Raw genomic sequence first — 23,026 nt, forward strand, 5'->3', positions numbered from 1 at the left:
CCAGAGCAGCCCTGGAGAGGGGAAGCCTGCCTGTCTATTCCCCCCCACGCCTGGCCTGCCTGCTTGGTGCTTACCAGTTGCCTCCTCCTTAGTCCCTCACTGCAGGCTGCAAGCTTCAGGCTCCTCCTGTTGGTTTGTGTGGGTACAAGAGGCTCCCTTGGCTGCAGCCTTTCCCCACTGCTCTTCCCCAGGTCCCTCCCCCAAGGCTCCAGGCCTGGGGGCCAGACAATGGGGTGTTAAGTGTGTGTTAAGGAGGGCCAGATAGAATTATACAGAGGGCGCAGGCCGTGAGTTTGACACATGTGGTTTATATAATCGCTAACATCATGAAATGCAGCCTTAATTTGTTTCAGACAATAGAAAAAATCAGTCTTTATTCCACTATTAAAACAGTGAATATAAAAGTAGTGGTGCTCCTTTACTTGCCTATATAGCATATTTTTATCCTGCTCCCTTCAACTCTCAAAAGCTCAAGAAGTCTTCAGCTGGTAGATCCTGGCTTTAAAGAATGCAGAACAGTATATAAGGTACTTGTATCCATTTTAGCCTCACAACCACTGTAAGTTAGGTTATGTGGAGAGCAGCTGGCAAAGGACCATTACACCACACTAGCTCTCACCTCATCATCTGGAAGTCCTATAGCAGACTTGGAGAGCAGGTCTAATCAGAATTCCATTCAACTGTATTCAATGCAATTTAGTCACAGAAAAGTATTCTTAAGGTGCCTCTGTTAACCTGGAAAATATCAAGTTCAGATTTGATTACTCTTACTGCATTGTTGCATCTTCTGCTATAATTACTAAAAGTGATATTTTGAAAGCATCTGCTAAAATCAATGAAATTATACATTTTACTCATTCTTGTATTTTTATATGTTAAGTCTATGGCATTGAATGATATGTTTTCTATCATATTCCTTCGTCTCTTGAGTCCTTCTCTTGTCTCGTCCCAGTGACCCTTAGACCATATCTTATGCCTAAAAGGTTAATTTAGTTCTGTTTGGTTCCTAACATCAAGCAGGTTCCAACTGGCTGTAAGTTATGCACTTCTGATACAGGTGGAACTTCAGCGCTCCAGAGGTGGATCAGGTGAGAACATCAGGTCTCTGATTTCACTTAATTAAGAGATTTTTTTTACCATAGCTGCTATGGTCTACTATTCACTGACACAATGAACCCCCAGAAAAAGGAACAGCCCAGGCATGTGCCTTTGAAATAGTCAAGATGCCTCACAGAGATTATGAACTCAGATGACCCTACTGACACTTCAGAGAGATCTTGTTCACTAGTTCTGACTCTGACATCTCTCAAAGAAACAAAGTCAGAGTGCTGTGCCACCCCCCCCCCCCAATTAGATTTTCCTTTGCTATTTGTCTCTAGGACCTGCTACTGGTGTGTAAAGGATGTGGAATAGATTTCGCATGTACTATTTTTATCCATTACTAATTCCATTGCATTGCTAATTCATTTGGGATCATTTTAGAAATGTTATGGAATGAAGGCACTGTGTTTTCAGAATTAATATAATAGATACCTGCTATTTAATGATTGTTTATGTCTGGGAATAGTGGTATTTAATAACTTGCATAGATTGAAAAAATTGTGTGCTGTCAAGTCACAGCAGACTTATGGCAACTTCATAAGGTTTTCTAGGCAAGAAACATTTGGAAGTGTTTTGCCACTGCTTTGCATACCCTGATATTTTTTGAATACCCTGGTATTCTTTGGAGATTGCCCATCCAAATACTTACCTGACCCAATCCTAACTTAGCTTCTGAGACCTGACAAGATCAGACTAGCCTGGAGCTCTCCATGTCAGAACTTCATAAACAATACAGAGAAATAAATCAGTGCATGAAACATAATTATTCCATGATGCAACAAATAAACTGTAGGTCAGAAGAGATATAATTTCCTCTCAGAAATCCAGAAGTCAATGAGCCTTACTTCAAGATTGTGATTTAAAAAACACTCTCAACATTTTGTCAATAATGCAAAGGTGGGGAGAGAGACAATAGAAAGCACTTCAGTCCATGGCTGAAACATCTGGAGGTGGCTTTGAGATAGAAGTATGACTAAGTGGTGCATCGCCAATGAGGACTTGGGGTATCCCATGTCCCCGGGTGCACGCCATTTGATCATGTGGGGGGTGGGGTGCCAGGCTCCTTCAGTGCTGCTCAGGTGGGCGCTGCGACCGCAGGCTAGATCCTGCACTCCTTGGCCTCCCTGGTGACAGAGGGCTGGCTGCAGTGCCCGCCTGAACTGTCTGCTGTTGAGCTGTGGCTACAGGCTAGCTCTTGCCCAAGAGCTGACCTCCCTGTCAGCAGGAAGACCGGGGAGGCAGGAGCTGGCCTCAGGCACCCTCCTGAGCTGCGAACTGTTGAGCCCTGGCTGTAGGCTGGCTCCTGCCCAAGAGCCAGCCTCCCTGGCTGCAGGGAGGCTGGAGAGGCAGGAGCCAGTCTCAGGTGCATGCTTAGCTGTGAGTTTTGGCCACAGACTGGCTCTCGGGCAGGAGCTGGCCTGCAGCTGCGATGCCCACCTGAGCTGCCTGCCACCAGGCCCGGCTCTGCCAGCTAAGGCAAGTGGGGCACAGGTTAGGGGCGCGGGGAGCACAGGGGGCGCCCTGAGCACGTGTTGCCCCAGGTGCCATTTCCCCCCGGTACGCCTCTGGCATGACTTCCAGTGTCATATTCTACACCTGTTCAAAGCAATTTGCATTCCTCTTACATTTTCTATAGGAAAAAATTCAATTCCTGTCCAGGCAAATACATGATATCAGAAAAGCCTACCAATCAAGCTGCACTATTGTAAGATTGCTAAATTACAATCTGTTCTAAAACCAGTGTATTAACCATAATCTTGTTATATAAAAAGATAGCTGATTCCGCATGGACCAGCGGTGTGAAAACGGTGTGAAAACAGTATAAACCCTTTTACACCATTTTAAACCCTTTTACACCATTTTCACACTGCTGTTTTTGGCCCATGTGGAATCAGCCGATGACTCACTTCCAGTCAATCACCACACACACAGCTTGGGGCGGGGCTTACTCAGAACGGGTAAAAAACAACACAAATAAATCAGTGAAATATGGCAGTTACTTTCTCTCACGCTCATCCTTCTCCATCACTCCTGTATAATTGCAGTCACTGTACATCTGCAGCTGCCTGAGGAGGAGCAGGCAGTGCATCAGCCACTCCCCATGAGAGGGCCATGACTGCTGATGGCTGCAATTGTGCTGTTAACTGTTGTGTGGCAATATAAGCATCCGGAGAAAGTAGCAGGTGTCCAAGAAGAGGAGGAGAAGGATGAGGGAAATGGTGGCACCAGACCAACGGGAGAGGAAAGGCAGGAGGGGTTGCCCCCCCCCTTGGTGGCCGCTATTAACCAATGCAGGCATCCGGAAAGAGGATGAGGAGGAACCTGGTGATACTGGGCCAAGTGGGAGGAAAGACAGGAGCGATTGGCTCCCTTACCATTAACCCACCAACAGTTTTCTAGAGCCCATTGTATTTATTCATACAATGGGCTTTACTACTAGTTTAGGAATAATTGATTTGATGCTAGTGTACTGTTGGTATAAAATTGCTTGCCAGAAAGCTGGCCTCATCAGTGTGCTGCAGAGGGGGAAAAAGTCTTGTGGCTAGGGTTGTCAACTCTGGATCAGAAATTTCCTGCATACTTGGGGACAGAGCCTGGGCAGATGAGATTTGGGGAGTTCGTTAGAATGGAGCTCCTTGCAATAAAGGACACATTAGTTTTTGCAAAGATTAAATTGCTCTTTGTGTAACTTTCAGCCTAATCCTGCAGGGGGAGCCAAATGGGCTGTTGGAGCAGACACAGAGAGTACAAACTGGGAGGTGGATAGGCTCTGAGGACCTCTGTGGTGCCTAGCCTGGAAGACAGCCTGGCCTCAGAGCTGTGTGGATGTCTAGGCAGATCCCAGTGCAGCTAGGAGCATTCCAGGGGAGTTTCTAGAGGTGAAGCCAACTTGAAGCTGGGAAAGCCCCAGCATAGCCCTCTTTTGGGCTATGGAAGGCTTGCAGGCAACTGGGAAATTTTTGGCATTTGTTACCTTCCTGCACCACATGCAAGCCCTCTGGAGACACAGTAGTGACACAGCAGTGGCACCATCCCCAGCTACCTCACCCTTTAGGATGGGGCTGTTTGTTTCTCGGTAGTGCACATACACTGGATAAATTCCACTGTGGCATGTTCTTTGAGCATTCTGCTACCCCAATATTCCTTCATTCACAACTTATAAATATATATGGGAAAGAGTGGTCCAACATAAATTTAGCAGAAAATGATTTCCTTCCTTTAAATATTGGAATGAGTATAACTCATTTGATAGAATTCAAGATTAAGAATTAGAATAGATCTGAAATAGGCTTGCCAGTCCCCAAGCAAAAGTATTACATTTCCCTAAATGCGGAACCTGGAAGTAACATGACACCTTTTAGTAATTCCTAGCATCTATTGTGCCCCCTTCTGAGCCCCCGCCATGGTTTGTCATGTGGCAATGCCCATACTGGTTACATCTTTGGGTGCTGCCAGCCCCTCCCCAGCCGTAAGACTGGCCTTAAGACCGGGTGCCACAAATATGGGCTTAGTTGTTACTAGCAGGGCCCGGCCACGCGTTGCTGTGGCTTATTGTGGTGAAATGGGAAAGGAACAGTTGCAGCAAATCAATTGCAGAGGCCAGCAGTACGTGCTCATGCAAACACACAGCCTGATACTGTGCAATGTCATGGATGTGTGTGCCCGCATTCCTGGGGGGGGGGGAATGGAAAGGCCACCCTCCCACACATCTAGGCTGGCTGGTCATGATCCTTTACCTGGGAGTAAGTTTGGTTGGTGGCAATGGGTGTCGCTTCTGAGGAAACCGTCTGAGGGGCACGACGCAGCCATTCAAAGTATGTCACGGTTGCTGTACCGAGCTTACTCCTGAGTAATGCGTGCTTGGTTTTCTTAACTGTAACCACAGTATTCAGGGAATCTAGGGTGCCTGGCCCCTCCCTCCCGTCCCTTGCATGTCGCCCCTCACTCTCTTCCCTCCCTCACTTCTCTTCCCTTGCATGCCACCCCTCCCCCTCCTTCCTTTCCCTTTTCCTCCGCTAGGGTGGGTGGGTCATATCAAGATGCTGGGCCCCCTGCCTCCCCTCCCTTGCATGCCACCCCTCACTATCTCCCTTCTCGCACTTCTCTTCCCTTGCATGCCTCCCCCTCTGTCCCTTTCCTCTCCCTCCCTCTCTTCCCTTGCATGCCACCCCTCCCTCTCCCTCCCTTCCCTCTCCCTCGTGTGTATGTGTGTGTATGTGTTTCACTTCCACTCGAGTTAATGCCTATGTACTGTTTTCACTGCTCATATCTGGCCATCTGAGCATTCTAAGCAGCACAAACATTCTAAGGGTGACAGTTACATGCAGACAGCTGCATGTCCTTCACCATGGAGCGCCAAGAAAAAGGCATGTTACCTGGGCCAGGTGTGAAATTTCAGGTATGTGTACATCTAAAAACACTCTCGCCTGGCTGACTATAGTGGCTGGGAATTTTCAGAGAAATTGGCCCAGCAGTTACTGAGTTATACTATCATCAACAAAAACACTGTTAGCTTTTTATATATGTAGATTATTGCTGCATATTGAATTTTAAATGTTTTTAATGTTTTTAAAAGTAATTTATTGGTCCTTACTGTACTGTGAACCGCATAGAGCCCTTTGGGGATGAGGTGGTCTACGAAATCCAATATAATAAATAAATAAATCTGTACTTGTATGACATCACATGCTGGAAAAATCCAGAAGTTACATCAGTCCAGTCTAGTAATCACAAAAAACTGCATGGTTTTACCATAATTTAAGCAATTCCTAGAGAAGAGTCCTATTTCTTCTGGCTTCCACACATGTGATAGCGGAGCCAGAAGTGATTTTATTCCACTTCTGGTCTTGAGTTTAATAAAGATGGAACAATGTTTTATTTCCGTATAAGATAGGTAGGAACAACTCTGTATTAGGTAGAAAGTAGGAATTATAGTAGGAATTATCTTTTGTAAATGTGTTTGCATGGAACCTCCTTGGCTCAAGGCAGGAATCCACCCCAGCTCCACCTGGGCACATTCCTTTCAGTTGTAAAACCCAGAACAGATGCTGACAAAGGGACTTCAATCTGCCTAATCCCACCCGTAGGCAGATAAGGGTGCCATCATCGTTAAGTTTCGCTTCCTGACCCCAAGCACCCAAAGGACTCTTTTGTGCTTTTCCCCGCCAGTACCTACGTCATCGCCTCGCCCTACTCCAGCTGCGAAATTCAAGAAGAAGAAGACGAAGAAGAGTTTGGATTTATATCCCCCCTTTCTCTCCTGTAGGAGACTCAAAGGGGCTTACAATCTCCTTGCCCTTCCCCCCTCACAACAAACACCCTGTGAGGTAGGTGGGGCTGAGAGAGCTCAGAAGAGCTGTGACTAGCCCAAGGTCACCCAGCTGGCGTGTGTGGGAGTGCACAGGCTAATCTGAATTCCCCAGATAAGCCTCCACAACTCAAGTGGCAGAGCTGGGAATCAAACCCGGTTCCTCCAGATTAGATACATGAGCTCTTAACCTCCTACGCCACTGCTGCTCCAGAAAGGACTGCCCATTGGACTTTGATTGGTTGCCATGTATTGTAGCTGTATGATTGGTTGTCATGTATTTTGTGAATGAATGGTTGCAGGCTGTCTTGTATTCTCCAGACTCCCGGCGGGGGAAAGAGTATTTAGGATGTTGTAAAGCTGCTAGGCAGTGGCAGTTGCCGTGGTGCAGAGGTGCTGACACATACGTCAGCATCTCAACACAATCCTTTTTTTTTCACTATTCTCGCTGTGTTGGGTCCCATTTGTGTTCCCCTGCGCTGCCGAGAGCTGGTTGGTCTGGAGCTATTAAAAGTTACCAGGCAGCGTGGTAACACATGCTCCTGCTCCTCCATTCTCCCACTGATCGCCAGGCCAAGACTGGAAACCCTAATCTGAAGATAACCTTTTCTTAGGTTTTAATCAAGACAGTGGATTTCTCCACAGGAACACCACAGGAGTAGCACCCACGTTACAGTAACATCTTCAGCAAGTCCATTCAGAAGTCTATTCGGGTTTGTTCAATATTTGTACATTATAATACATTGAAAAAACAATCAGATTTGATGATAATTCTCAGAATTTTATGCTGGAATTTGCCCTTGAATTGTTGTTGAAGAATTAATTTCACATCAGCAAAAGAGCATTCTCTTACTAGCTTTTTCCCAACATTGCCAATGTTGTTTTCAGATTTGTTCCAATTTTCCTTTAAAGAGGTACTAACCTATTAGTTAAAAAGGCAAACTAAAAAAGTATTGTGCAAGTAGCAGAAGCATATGGTTGACATGTGATGGCATCACATAAAAGGATGAACAAATGAGTGAATCCCCTCCAGGAGGTGATTTTGAAGGAGAGAGAATGGGAGTGGGGGGGGGGGGAGGGGTTCTACAGTAGATATGGCAAGATAGCTGCATTAGGATTCAAGACCAGTAGCATTTTCAAGACTAATAAAATGTTGGGAGGTACAAACTTTTAAGAGTTAAACCTCCCTGTGTTAGTTATCCTGAAACTGTCATCAGAATTGTTTCAGGGCCTAGTATCTATGTTTTATATCTCTGTTCTAGATTCTCCAGATAGTAATTGGAGATCTCACGCTATTACAACTAATCTTCGGACAATACAAATCAGTTCACCTGGAGAAAATGACCACTTTGGAAGGTGGACTCTGTGGTATTACACCACATTGAAGTCCCTCCCCTACCAAAACCCTGCCCTCATTAGGCGCCTACACCCACCCTCCAATCTTCCAGGTATTTCCCAACTTGGAGCTGGCAACCCTAAACTGTTTGGTGATCTAATGAAGGTGACTCATAAGCAAACTGGCCAACTATCCAAGCCCTGTGAGACAGGAGTATCATTGTACTGTCGAAGACTTTCACAGCCGGAATCACTGGAGTGTTGTGTGGTTTCCGGGCTGTATGGCCGTGTTCTAGTAGCATTTTCTCCTGACGTTTCGCCTGCCTCTGTGGCTGACATCTTCAGAGGATCTCACACAACACTCCAGGAGTATCATTGCCCAGAATCAGTTATATGTTGCTGATGGTACTATAGTAGAGCAGTTTTAACATCAAGATGGCATCAACAAATTCTTCCTCAATCACAACACTCAGTTTCAGTCTGCACTTGGATTGTCATCAGAGTTTAGAATGTCTAATATAGTTCCTTCAGATGTAAATATCAAAACCCAAAACAAATGTAATTGTATTGTAGAGATTGGCCATAGACTATGCATTGTGCAGTTCTCTAGTTGCTGGAAGTGTGTGGAAGTGAAGTATGTGCGGTGGTTGGCAGACTGTTTAAAGTTATTGCACAGCCCTCCTATGGTTTGTAGCAAATAAAACTGCTCTGTGTATTTGTCCAAATTCAAGCTAGTGATGGAAAGAAAGTTATTAAGGTGGCCTGTGGGCCAAGGTGATGAAGATAACCCTCGCACTGTGATAACACTAGCCAACGGGTGAGATTTATATGCAAAAATAGGTATGCATTTTTTCCATCATGATGAGTGAAATGATATTGCATTCTGTAAGTGGGGTTTTACACTGGATTTTCTTTGCATCGTTTGTAAGATGACCTGAATTTTGCTACATTGTTGATTTTTTCTTTAAAATTCCTTATGAAATACTTGCACAGCACCATTGGAAACAGACTGAGATCTGAGAGCGAATATCATAAATTTAACTTAAATATGATCGACCTATAAAATCAAGATCTTGACAAGAACCCCGCCCCCCCCCCAAAACCCCACCCTCTCATAGTGCAAAGTTACACTGTTCTAAGCCCTTTGGCTTCAAAGAGAATGTGAAGCCAAAGACTGCAACTCCCGGAATTCCTTGCCTGCAGAGGGAGTTGCTTTCTCCACTGTGCAAAGCACTGTGGGGCCTGTAGGCGTAGTTGAATATTGCTGGAACCAAAGGCAGCTGGGAGTTGGGCTTTGCAGTCTTGTGGAAGAGAAACGTATGAGTTCCCCGCCCCTTCTCAGCCATTCTTCCCGGGTGGCGCCGCTGTGTGTCTGACTAAGGGGCGGGAAGATGGCGTTGGAGGCTCGGGGGATGGAGCAGGACTTGGAGGACGGAGAGATTTCAGGCTCGGACTGCGAAATGCTGGTCTCAGCCACGGCTAGGAGTCCACAGCAGGTGAGAAAACAAAAGAAGGCCCTCCTGCGCGTTTCTTTTCCCGCCCTGCGTTTGCTTAGACTAGGTTTGCGGCCTCAGCTCGGCAAACCGTCCCGCCTTCGGGGGGAGGGGGGCGGGATGGTGCTATTGGGAATTGCTTACCGGAGGATTGCTGGATCCAGACCCGTGAGAGTCTTTGTGCACGTTTGCCGTCCTGTACACCTAAGACTAACACACAGCGAACTCGGGCAGGCTTCCTTTTGAGCAAAAGTGTTGAGATCTGGCAGCACAAGAGGCAGAATGTTTGCTTGAATGCGGATTCTATCCTTACAGTCCCAAGTGAGCAAAGCTGCACCTGATGAAGATCTGCGTTCTCTGTAAAATACAGAAGTCTTCAGGCTTTACTCAAGCTTGGAAATGGTTAATCGGGACGTTTCTTCTCATTATATGGCTGCCACTAGTGCGGCATTCTGAGTTTCTATCATACTAAAGTATAGAACTTTTCAACAATCTGTTTTGTTGATAGACTAAAATACCAGCTTTTTTGCTTTAGAATCAGGTCTGATGACATTATAACGTATAAGGCTTCTCTGTGTGTGTGTGTGTGTGTGTGTGAGAGAGAGAGAGAGAGAGAGAGAGAGCGCGAGAGACTTGGGGAGTAAGACTGAATCATCTGAGAGTTGCTTGAAGGCTGCACAGTGTTCCCCGTGATAGAAGTGGGTCTTGAACACAGAGCATACTGAACTACATTTACTTTTCTATCCACTACATGCTGGCTTATGAAATGGTATGTGAAAGAATGGAAGGTTTTGTATGTATTAGTTAATGGCTTCCTGTGGAGAAATATTGAGAGTATACATGTGACCTGATCATGTACCCACATTTGATTTGGGTATTTAGGTTTGTGCTGATTTTGGCCATGCTGAAGAGTGCGAGAGAAAAAGAATGTAAGACCATGTGATATATTGGACCAAATTTGTTTAGATAAAATATGTTTGTGTAACCTTTCACATCACTGATTACTTGTCATCTGGGTCTTTAACATTCAAATAAACAGATTTTATATAATGCACTTTCTCAATGTACGGTCTTGTTAGCTAGGTCCTTTAAGTGCAGTATTTCAGTCTGTTTCCTGGATTACATCCATTTGTTCTTACAAAGTATAGGTCTAGAACTCCAGTTTTATGTTTTTTAAAAGAAAGCATCATGGGTAGCAATATGTTCCCATTTTTGTGTAAGGATAAATGCTGGTTCAAAGATTCTAAAATACAATCCATGCAGTGCAGTACAACATCACAAATGTTGAAGTGCACAGGGCCTGCAAACCTTCACTGTCAAAAAAAAGGAGGAGAAGGGTGAAAAAACCGGGGTGAGGGATGGTGGTCTTGAATACAGGGAGGAATATCAGCCCTGCAGACCCTCTCATTTCTCTCTTGGCATCTAATAACCCATCCTCCTGCTTATTATAGAATGTTTATAGAAATATATAAACAGTAAATGAATCCATATTTAATTTACATTACTGGGACTTTCTCATGTGGGAGCAGGAACTAATACAGTGGTGGCGAACCTATGGCATGGGTGCCAGAGGTGGCACTCAGAGCCCTCTCTATGGGCACGTGCAAACAGAGTGGCCCCCCCCCATCTAGGCTGGCCTGGGCCACTGGGCTCGATTATTAGCATTAAACTTAACACCTAGTTTTGGGGAAGCAGTGAAGGTAACCCTGTTAAGTGCTGTTCAACCCCTCTGATTTCCATGCGAAGAACTAAAGTGCAGTCCTTTACCTGGGAATAAGCTTGGTTGCTGGCAATGGGGCTTGCTTCTGAGTAAACTGTCCTAGCGTTGTGATTCACCTGTTGGAAGAGTTGTACGGTTGCTTCAAAGTAAAGCCACTGACTACCACCAAGCTTGCTCCTGAGTAATGCGTGCCTTGGAGCCAACCGTTTTTTCTAAACTAAAACCTCAGTATTCAGGTTAAATTGCCATGTTGGTACTTTGCGATAAATAAGTGGGTTTTGGGTTGCAATTTGGGCACATGGCCTCGAAAAGGTTTGCCATCACTGAACTAATAAGTCACAGACTGGAGGACGCTGAATTCTGTGGATAAATCATACAGTGAAAACTAGACACCAACTATCTGTGACATTGCTTGACACGTATATTTTGTAGATTTCCCAGGTGTTTTGTAGGTCAAATGGCATTCTGAAGTTATTATTTATAAACATTTTTAAATTGTTTGTCCATGGGGCAGTTTACAAGTTATCAATAAAAACAGTGCAATAAAATCCACTTTAAACATTTAAAGTAAAACTGTCCCACCTTCTGGATCTTCACAGAGAACAGTTCCCAAATTGTCCAATGCAGGTTGTTTCATACAGTGGAAGATGGTTACAGTGACCCATGCCTGCAAATAGAAGGCTCTGCCAGTTCTCACAAAGCTCAGTGGACCAAAGAGACCTGTTGGAATCTTCTGTTGAGCATACTAATTAGTTGTCCCAGTTCTGCTGAAGGTTGAGCCAACTATTGAGAATCAGACTGCAGTCTTACACAGTAAAGCCAATGCTTATTATATTAGTGAAACTATTTAATTGTTTAAAACATTGCTACACTGCCTTTCCACATGGTCCCCAAAGTGATAACATCATTTAAACATCATTTAAATGAAGTATTTATAAAATATTAGAACAATTTCAATAAAACAAACCTAAAAACACAACCAAGAAGGAGGGTCAATAATAGTTTGTGGGGAAACACCAAACAAAGCAAAAAAAGTGACAGACAACAATAGAGGGAGCCAAGCAAATCCCCTTGGGAGGAGGGGACAAAGTTTCAGGGCCCTGAAAGAAGACCTTTTCTCAAGTTTCACCTGTCTAGTCTGGGATGACAGAGGCACCCAAAACAGAACCTCTGAAGATTACTGAACAAGTAGGTCCATATGGGCATAGGCAATCCTTCATATATGCTGGCCTCAAACTATAGAAGGCTTTAAAGGCTCGAACCAGCCCCTTGAATTGGGCCCAGAAGCAAATTGGGATCCAGTGCAATGGACAAGACTGGAGTGATATGGTCCCTACTACAACCCATTCCAGTCAGTGTTCTGATTGTGCCATTCTGTATCAACCGTACTTTCCAGACAATCCTCAACTAAAAACCATTTTAATTATGAAGTCAGATCAGGGTGACCTTAATAGTCATGTGCACAGTTGCTCTTGGCAAGTAACAAGCGCCACCACAGACAAGGCAGAGAAACTATTGTCTGTTGAAAATATTGTGTTTGTGTGTGTGTTCTCTTTTCCTCTGATCTGAGAACACCAAGTACGTTCTTACCTGGTTTAAAATTAAATGATGTATTTGCTTGCTTAAATTATATTTTATCTTTCCTGTCAGACTGTGTGTATTTTGGTGCTAGGATATCATATAAGTGTAAAGTAGAATTCTGTGATGACAGAAAAGAGTTGCCCATTTTGTTTTCTTAACTTTCAATATGTTTTTAAAAAATATAAATATGATCAAGACCCCCACTAGTAATGGTACTTGCGAGTTGTGACTTTCCTAAAATGTATTTATAATGTTGTGTACTATCAAATATCCTTTAAACACAAAGTAGTTAAATATTTCATAATGTGACCAAGATAGCCTGAACGCTCTCTGCTGCTGGTAGCTGGAACCCAAAAAACAAACTGCATGGTATGTCTATAACTCTTACTGTAATATATGTAGAGAAATATATACTTACATTTTTAAGCTTCTAGAGGATGCATATCTATGCTTCTGAAGTCAGACAGGTAACAAGGAAACAAAACTGCATTTATGTATTGTGTTACTCAGTATGCCATATTTTCCCTATGTAACATCATACAATCATGTAGAAGTCCAAGCCGCAATTAATTTTCAGTGTTCTAGCATATTTGGAAACTTTTGAACATTTCTTATTGATGGTCTTCCTCTCTGTTAATCTCAAAGTAGCATTTTACCCTTCTGAGGTAAGCTAAATTGTGTCACTGTATCTTGCTGAAGGCCACAGGGAGCTTTGCAGCTGAGTGGATATTTCCTTGCCTGCATCAGAGCCTGCTAGTTTAGGCCCTGACCAAAATACTAAAAATACATTACTAGTTCTAATGTTCAAATTAGTGAACCAGATAAATTGGACCAGTCACACTCTCTCAACCTAACCTATCTTACAGGGTTGTTCTGAGGATAAAATGAATAAAACACTATGACATGTAGTATTGGTTAATGCTTCTGCTTTTGTGTAGTACAGCAATTAGTGCACAAGAAAATTATTCATTAAATAAAACCTATGTGTTCTCTTTAAATTTCAGAAACAGCATGACAGCAACAATCTGACCAGATCTGTCCCAAGCAGCATTCTATCCTCTGCCCCAAGTGTCCCTTATCGGACAATCAAAAGTGCAGACTCAAGTGATGAGAGTTTCTCAGATTCAGATGACGACAGCTGTCTGTGGAAACGAAAGCGTCAGAAGTGTTCTAATATTCCTTCCCTTAAACCAGATCCTTTTCAGCTTGTCCATAACCCCCAGAAGCCAATAGCCGTGGGGGGTAGAAAGATCAACAACATATGGGGAGCAGTGCTTCAGGAACAGAGTCAAGATGCTGTGGCCTCAGAACTTGGGATTCTAGGGATAGAGGGTAATATTGACAGAAGCAGGGCATCAGAGACCTACAATTACCTGTTGGCAAAAAAACTGATGAAACAACATGAATCAGGAGCATCTAAGACACTGGACAAAGAGTTGGATGAATATATGCAGGGTGACAAAAAGATTTTACCAGAGGAGGAAGGAAATGGACAAGGTCTCTTAAAACGGAAACGGCCTGTGAAAGACAGACTGGGAGAAAGTCAAGAAATGAATTATAAAGGGAGATATGAAATTACTGAAGATGACTCCGAGGAGAAAGTGGCAGATGAAATTGCCTACCGGTAAGATTGTCACATTAGCTATGTTTGTTGCTTAGATCTAGAATATATTTTCAGGGGTAAAGCTGGTGGGTATGGTTGCAAATGTTTGGTTCATTTTCAAAATTGATTTACTGTAATATGCAAGATACAATATAATGAATGTAGTCAATACAGTATAATTTATGTAGTTGGAACACCTCTTCAGCTGTTGGAATTAATGGGTGTTGGTTCAGTCAGGAGTCTGGACCAATTCAGCGCTAGTTGAAATGTTTTTGTATACATATGGGGAACTGTACTGGGTATACTTCAGGTTCCTACTTAACCCTGTATTCTTACATTGAATAAGTAAAATGCTAAAGGCACTTTCCCATGAGTAATCATTATTAAATAAAATGGGATTTAGTTCTGAAATGAACAGCATAACGTTGCTTCCTAAGTGACTGGGATACCTCGTGTGAATAAAGCTAAGCATATTAATTGGATACATTCCTGCATATGAAGAGAACCCCCCAACATAACTTTTCAGACTTCCATAGAAAGTATAAGTGTATGATTTTATGTCCTGCTGCTTTTTATGTTGTGTGGCTCCGTTTTTTATGGTACTATGGGAGCACTCAAGAAGAAAAATACTTTTGTTTTGGGACTATGTTTTCTTCTCTTGGGTCCATGTATTTTTCCTAAAACATGTTTACAGTTTATGTCTGTAATGTTACTAAGAAATCTGCTTCTTTTTGTTCACTGTAGAACAAGCTGAAGTTAAATGGTTAGGAGTCCAAACTAATGGTAGTTGATACAGAATTGTAGCTGATGGCAAACATTTCTGTACTTCAGTGTATCTTTAGTGGCCTTTTTTTCTTTAAATCATGTTGTGCTTCATTTATTCTGTATATTCTCTGCATTATGTACTTTGGGGGGAGATGTTTCAGCTGTGTGGTTGATGCAGCTGTTAAATGTATGCACATTTATGAGGAAAGAAGGATGAAACGCTTTGTTCTCTGAGCTGCTTGCAAGGCAAAGGTGCCCTTTAAACAATGCAATCTTTCTCCTTGCCTAACAGCAGTGGCTGCACAAAATGTAACTGCCCATATGCACCTCAGGACAAGTAAGCAGCTATGCATTGTCCCTTTTAGGCTTCAGAGCATGAGAACATCCATGAGATTTTCATTAACGGAGTTTCACAGCAAGAAGTTCTTTGTGGCCAAGAACCATCCTTAGGCTGACTTTCTTAAAAAATATTGATACTTTATAATACCCAATTAAAATGTAAGTAAATATAATAAATAACCATCCTAAATTTAAAAATGCTCCTTTAAACCATATTTGGTAATATTGGATGCAACTTTTTCTTGGTTACCTTGTGTAGCTTCAGGTTTGCTTTCAAGATTTCAGTACACTTTCTCCTAATCTATAAAAATTCTGTAATGAGAACTAGGAACCAATTTAACAGTCCATTTTATGCAGAGTTACACCAATCAGAGTCCACTGATTTAATGGGTTTTGTCTGCATAGCATTGCACTTCAAGACAAGACGGACTCAAACCTAGGAATGTTTACTAGGAAATGAATTTTGCTGTTTGTTCATTGGGCTTACTTCCAGGTAATTGTGCATTTACTTTGTAATTGATTAGTCACATTGCTGGTATCAATTAAGTATCAATATGCCATTTTTGGCAATGGTAGGTTCATTGATTGATAAAACCTAATCGTTAATCAGTAAACGTGATTATGAAGTACAAGGAATGTCCATCTTTTTTAGAATTATCTTTTCTTTTTAGGCTTTGTGAACCAAAGAAGGATTTGATACTACGGGTAGTAAAAATAATTGGAAAAAAGAAAGCTATTGAATTGTTGATGGAGACTGCTGAAGTGGAACAGAATGGAGGTCTTTTCGTAATGGTAAGGAAAAATCGAGGTTTGTTAGAACCAATTTAGTCCCTACTCATGGCCATTGACTGTCAGATGCTGTTTGTGCATTTGTTTTTCCCAACAGGTGCCAGATTGTGCTGCCGTGTTATTAGTGTCAAGGCTATTTGTCACAGGTTGGGGAGAAAAGAAGCTCCTTCTGACCCTAGCATTTGGAAATTAATAGTATGTGGTATGCTAGGATCTGGGAAGCGCTGGTTCAAATCCCAGCCCTGCCATAGAAGCTTGGACTTGTTACACACTCTGAATCTCACTTTCCTTGAAGGGGTGTTTGCAAGATTAAATTGGAGCAGAGGTGAACAATGTAAACTGGTTTGGGTCCCTATTGAGAAGAAAGGCAGAGTATAAATGGAGTAAATAATAAACTGTACATTAAAAAGAATATTGAAGTCCATGTTTTCTATTACAAGTAGCTGAGAATACAAAATCTTATTTATATGGTCTAGCATACTAGTGCTTCAGTGAATTGTAACAATGTTAAAGATTGTAATTGCTTTAAAATAAAGATAAATAAAAGCATAGATCTCCATGTACCATGTTTCCCAGAAAATAAGACAGGGTCTTATATTAATTTTTGCACCAAAAGATGCATTAGGGTTTATTTTGGGGGTAGGGCTTATTTTAGGGGAAAAACGGTACCTTCACAATTCATTAAGGCGGGCTCTCAGCAGCCCCGTTGCTTCCCCATCATGTGTGATACAAGCTGCATCCTCATTGGCAGGGAGCACCCTGCTGGATCACATCATCCTGGTCTGTAACTACCAGTAGGGCTGATATTTTAAGCCAGGGGTCTGCAACCTGCGGCTCTCCAGATGTTCATGGACTACAATTCCCCTCAGCCCCTGTCAGCATGGCCAATTGGGATTTGTAGTCCATGAACATCTGGAGAGCCGCAGGTTGCAGACCCCTGTTTTAAGCCTTCTCCAAAAATCCTGAAAAACTATGATAGGGCTAATTTTCGGGGTAGATCTTATTTTCAGGGAAACGCTACTATTTTTAAAAGCTTGCCATACATAGATTAATTATGTGATTACTTTACATTGTATCATCTGTTCCCATTTCTACAAAATGTCCACAGTACTTGAGTTAAATAATAAATCTTATTTCTGGCATAACATGGCCTCTGGTCATGAATTTCTGTTGGCATTAACTTAATTAGATGTAATTAGAATTTGGTAGCTGTACATGTGAACGTTTCTGAGGTCCTGTATAATTATCATTAATGTATTTCTTTAAGGCTGCTTATACTTTCATGGGATAAAGTTTCTTATAAGCTGGCTGCGATTTTGTATTTCCTGTAATGGGAATAGGGGATGGGAAGAGAATTTCTAAATGTCTAAAAACGAACATGCATTACATGGTGATATACCCTTTTTACCTATCTCTTAAGATTATCTGATAATGACAATGTGTCATGCTTCCTGTGCATTTCATTTTTCAAGGTAGTGGGTAGAATAGAAACTAATTTTCACAAAAGCAGTATTCAAGTCCAGTAGCACCTTAAAGACCAGCAAGATTTCTAGGTATAAGCTTTTTGAGAGGCAAACCGACCTTTGTTGTATACCCTGGAGCTTTGACCAACTTTTGCTAGTCTTTAAGGTGTTAATGGACTTGAATCTAACTCCTCTGCTGAAAACCAACCTGGTTACTCACCTAAGGCTAAACATCTTATAAAACAGAGTGGAAGTTATTTCAAGTGTGAAAAATCCAGCTGTTGTGGGATTTTCAAGCTGTGTGGGTATAGTCTGGTGGTTCTTGTCCTAACGTTTAGCCCACATCTATGGCTGGCATCTTCAGAGGCAAGTCTTGGTAAGATGTGTTTCTCTCCATGACACAGGGGAAAAAACGTTTTTCATTTCTAGTCTCAGAGCCAGCCTTTTGTGCCATACTAAATAGTTTGGTGTGTTTGTATCATCATGCAGCCCTGAAAATACATTGGATGACAGCAAGGAAAGCTAGAATTGTTTGGATTTTGGATTATTTTTTATTTATTAAATTTCTTATACCGCCCACTCCCCAAGGCTCTGGGCGGTTTACAACTTATAAAATTGAACAAGATAAAACCCAATACAAATATAAACCACTTAAAATTAATCAATTAACAAATGCAGTATAAAATTTTAGATGGCAATCCAGTTTGTGTCACGATGGTAGACATGGTGGTAGCAGCATCAGATTACGCAAATTCACCCATCATTTGGAATGTAGGGGGTTGCAATTCAATGGCTACCCCCCCCCCCCAGGTCCAGCAGAATAATTCCATTTTACAAGCCCTGTGGAATTGTTCAAGGTCCCATAGGGCACGGCAAGGAGTTCCACCAGGCAGGGGCCAGGGCACTGAAGACCCTGGCCCGGGTAGAGGCTAGCATATCATAAAGGGGCCTGGGACCACCAGTAAATTGGCCTCTGCAGAACACAGAGGCCGGGGGGGAACGTAGAGGGACAGACGGTCCCTAAGATATGAGGACTCCAGGCCGTGAAGTGCCTTAAAGATTGAAAAGACAGCTACAAGTGTGTTTTGTTTTCTTACGGAATTTAGTCCTAGGAAAACAACAGCAACTGAGTTTAGCCATCACAATCTAACGTAGGAAAGCTGGATAGAGGAGGCAATCAAATATAAATGTGCTCTAAATTGATATGACTGCACTAGACTGAAATAAACTGAATAAAAGTTTACATGTCGCCTTAAAACAAAATCTGTTGCGGCAGCACCACCGGCATTCTTTTTCTTCACCACCATATGAGCACATGGATTTCATATAGGGAACTGGGATCTTGGATGCCCACACAGTGTATCTTGAAATGCTTGGTTCTTCAAGGAAGATTCTGTCAGACCATCTGGTCAATTGTCAGCAAATACAGAGCTCTCAAACAGTGCATTCCTAAGCAGACTTATATCGAAATAAATAGGTTTGTTGTGAATCAGGGTGTAATTTTTTTAAAAATAGACAATCCTTCTCCTGTACTCGGGGTCCCTCTACCATCGAAGGGACCCACCTTTCTTTCCCCCCCCCTTTGGGAGGGTTTTAATAAGGGTTTTCTTGCTGGACCCTGTTATATCGACCGCTGTGTTTTAACTTAATGGGTTTTTAGCTGTATTTGTTGTAAAGTTATGTTGTGCACCGCCTAGAGCCCTCCAGGGATAGGGCGATATACAAAATCCAATAATAAATATAAATAAATAAATACCCCTGAGTTCTCAGCCCAAATGAATATTTTTGTGAACCCACACAATCTACTTAGTCTAGCCTTGCATTTGTAGCTTTCTTTCTTTTTTCCCCTGTTGTCCAGAATGGTACTAGAAGGAGGACACCAGGAGGAGTTTACTTAAATCTGCTGAAGAATACACCCAGCATAACCGGAGAACAAATCAAGGTAAAAAGTGTAATATATGCAAGTGCTATTTCTTCGTATTTTTTGATAACTGCAAAAGACATCTATTTAAGCGGATTTTAAATACTCCTGTTCCTAATGCTTTCTTGGGCCTCTTCATGAAGTAAGGTGATGAAAGAGATTTGAGGTGCCGAAATTAGAAAGCATGCTCCTTGAGTTGTCCCCCCCACGCACCCACTTTTCTAGTGGAAAAATTGCAAAGTTCAGAGAAATTGAAAAATATTTATTTGAACTGTCCTCTGCTCCCTATTAATTGTTAGGGGAAAGTAATTTAAAGGAATTTTGATTACTATAGACAACACAACTGTTGGATTTTATTGCCTGCTTCAGATTTGCCATCTTGTGTAGTATGTGAAAGAAATTGATATAATTCAGGGAACACACAAAATCAAGCAACAAACTAATACATGAAGAGTAGAGAAGCATTCCACCCATGTACCGTATATACTCGCATATAAGTCGAATTTTTCAGCACATTTTTGTGCTGAAAAAGCCCCCATCGATGTATACACGAGTGAGGTGTATTTTAAAATATATTTTAGGGTTTTGACTTTGTCAGCTGCCAAGGAGTGCAGTTTTTAGGCTAGCAGCACCAAAATTTCAGGGATTTTTCAAGAGATTCTCCTGATGATATCACCCAAGTTTGGTAAAGTTTGGTTTAGGGGGTCCAAAGTTATGGACCCCCAAAGGAGGTGCCCCATCCCCCATTGTTTCCAATGGGAGCTAATAGTAGATGAGGCTACATTTTGAGGGTTCATAACTTTGGACTCCTTGAACCAAACTTCACCAAACCTGCTTGGTATCATCAGGATAATCTCTTGCTTATATCAGCCAGGATTAGTGATGTTTGGTTTAGGGGATCCAAAGTTATGGATCCCCAAAGTGGGTGCTCCCATCCCCCATTGTTTCCAATGGAAGCTAATAGTAGATGGGGCTACACATTTGAGGGTCCAATAACAATCCTTGGGGATGGGGTGGTATAAAAATTTAACAAATAAATAAATAAACAAACAAACTTTGGACCCCCTGAACCAAACTTCACCAAACCTGGGTGGTATCATCAGGAGGGACTCCTAAAGATACTCAGAAATGTTGGTACTGCTAACATAAACATTCCTCTGCTGACCAAAAATCCAGTTTTGAAGGATTTTAACTTTTGTGTTTTAGCTTGGTTGCTGGTTGAGCTAAGGGTTTTGTACTTCTAAAGTTATTGTTGAGACCATATTGTTTTTGTTGACCCTCTTTTCCACTTACAGAGCTGGTTTACTGTTTTTCTTTGAAATAAATATTCAGAAACATTTAACCTACTGATGCCTCAATGTAATTTTATTGATATCTATTTTTATTTTTGATATTTACCAGTAGCTGCTGCATTTCCCACCCTCAACTTATACGCGAGTCAATAAGTTTTCCCAGGTTTTTTGTGGTAAAATTAGGTGCCTCGACTTATATGCGGGTCGACTTATACACGAGTATATACAGTAAACCTTGTACTTAGTGAAGACTAGGGACATAAAGTTTAGAAATTACTAATCTTTTAGAAACAAGCTGTGTTCAGAGAAGGAAACTTGAGATTGAAATATTTTTTTCTAAGCCTTTATTGGCATAAAATAAACATACATTGAGATTGAAATATTTGTAAGATCCATTATTGTTTAAATGTTTATACATGGATATTATGTGGCCAGCCATGCAATCCTATGCATAATTAGTTCAGACAGACCCCATTGAAGTCAGTGAGCTTAGGCTGGAATAATTCTGCATAGGACTAAACTCTATGTTTGTCAACAGAATGTGTAACTGTGAGTGATGACGCTTTATGAGGAGTTCATATTTCACACTTTCATTCCATATTCAGATTTGCTGATAATATTTAATAATATGCTAGAAGCACACTATTTTCCCAGAGAGCTGGAAGCAATTTTAAGGAAGTATATATATGCTAACCGCATAATTGCCTCTGGTAAAGTTATTGTAATCTTTTGTATTCTGTTTTGTCATGTTAAGGCTGTTTCTAAATCCATATGGTTAAAATAAAAGATTTTATTTGTATGCAGTTTTATTTTCCTATATTTTACAGCTTGTAAAAAGGAAAATATGCATAGAATACTTTGGTAAATAATGTATTGGCCTGCCATATAAAGTAGCTACACGTCTAGGGATGACACCTAAGGATCTGTCCTATCCTTTGGGGGTATTTATTTTCATTTATAGTCCATCTTTCTCACTCAGACTCAAGGCATATTAGAGGTATGATAGAACTGTGCAATCAATAAGCAATTATAAAATATAACATTTGAAACTAACAGCAAAAGTTCCTAATAAAACAAAATTATACTGTGTTAGAATTTGGAGATTTGTCCAATTGTGCTTCTCAATGCATGTTTAAAGGCTCTTCAGAACAAATTGTAGTTTGGCTTTTCCATTCAAACATTCTTCATATCCAAAGCTGATGTAAGTGTTTTTGCTTGCTTTTCTGTTTAAGTGGGCAGCAGTAACTCAGAAGTATAAATCCTTATAACTTCAGAGTACATGCCTGGCTTGATGTAAGAATTACAGCTCTCAATTATTACAGTCTCGCTGTTTCCATATCTTAGGCAGACAGACCTGTAGCAGTTAAAAGAGGACATCCCTTTGACTTTAGGAAGCTCAAGCATTAATTTTCAGACTTTGTGTAGCAGCATTTAAAAGGATTTTAATGTACAGCAGTCTTGAAAAGGGGGTTTGTTCTTTGTCAGAACATTGGCTTTTATCTTTAGTTCAAAGATGAAAAAGTGAATCAGTGATTCTTAAAAGGTGATTTTTTTTAAACCTGGATATTATTCCTTAATGCTTCATGAAGTATCAAAATTCTCTTTGAAGGAAATCTTCTATATTGAAAACCAAAAGGAGTATGAGAACAAAAAAGCAGCAAAAAAGAGGAGAATTCAAGTCCTGGGAAAGAAGATGAAGAAAGCTATTAAAGGGCTCAACCTTCAAGAGTATGATGATGCCTCTCGAGAGACGTTTGCTAGTGACACAAATGAGGCACTGGCTTCTCTGGATGATTTGCAGGAAGGACACAGTGAAATGAAGCTGGATCCAGAAGATGCAATTGAAATAGATCACACTCATGACTTAGACATCTTTTAATATACTGGATACTTGAAAGACTTAATCTTTATGAAATATATTAAATTGCTGGTTTTTATATTATGACTACTTCTTGGTTTCATTAATTGCAGTAGCACATATCATGTCAGCTTTAAGAGGAACTTCTGGATTTTTCAGTAATACTTCAGTTTGCTTCAGATTATGAATGTTTTTGGACCTCTATCTTTTGTTCCATGGTATGTGCCCTTGTTCAGCTGTATTGACTCACCTCAGGATACATTTTCGATAACAGCAGTACTCTTTCTTCAGCATAAAGCTGATTTATGTAAGCTGAATGAAAGTATTCCTGCAATTAACCAAAGCTAATACTCGGCAAGATGATACTACTCTCTGAAATGTACTATGACGTGAAAGCATGTTCCATGAACATGACGTCATTTGAGAGTTTGGGTACACAACTTTGAAACATCTATTTG

At 41.5% G+C, this 23,026-nt stretch overlaps 1 protein-coding gene across 1 annotated transcript; it reads left to right on the forward strand.

Moving 5' to 3' along the window:
- The first annotated feature begins 9,010 nt into the window (after positions 1-9,010).
- PHAX (phosphorylated adaptor for RNA export) lies at positions 9,011-22,647 on the forward strand. Its single transcript, XM_048503498.1, has 5 exons — positions 9,011-9,240; positions 13,543-14,162; positions 15,917-16,037; positions 19,356-19,439; positions 22,320-22,647. Exons 1-5 carry the CDS (start codon positions 9,136-9,138, stop codon positions 22,587-22,589), a joined length of 1,200 nt encoding a protein of 399 aa, XP_048359455.1. The 5' UTR covers positions 9,011-9,135; the 3' UTR covers positions 22,590-22,647.
- The last annotated feature ends 379 nt before the right edge of the window (positions 22,648-23,026 follow it).

Source organism: Sphaerodactylus townsendi, linkage group LG07, assembly GCF_021028975.2.
Source record: "Sphaerodactylus townsendi isolate TG3544 linkage group LG07, MPM_Stown_v2.3, whole genome shotgun sequence".
Taxonomy (NCBI): Eukaryota; Metazoa; Chordata; class Lepidosauria; order Squamata; family Sphaerodactylidae; genus Sphaerodactylus; species Sphaerodactylus townsendi.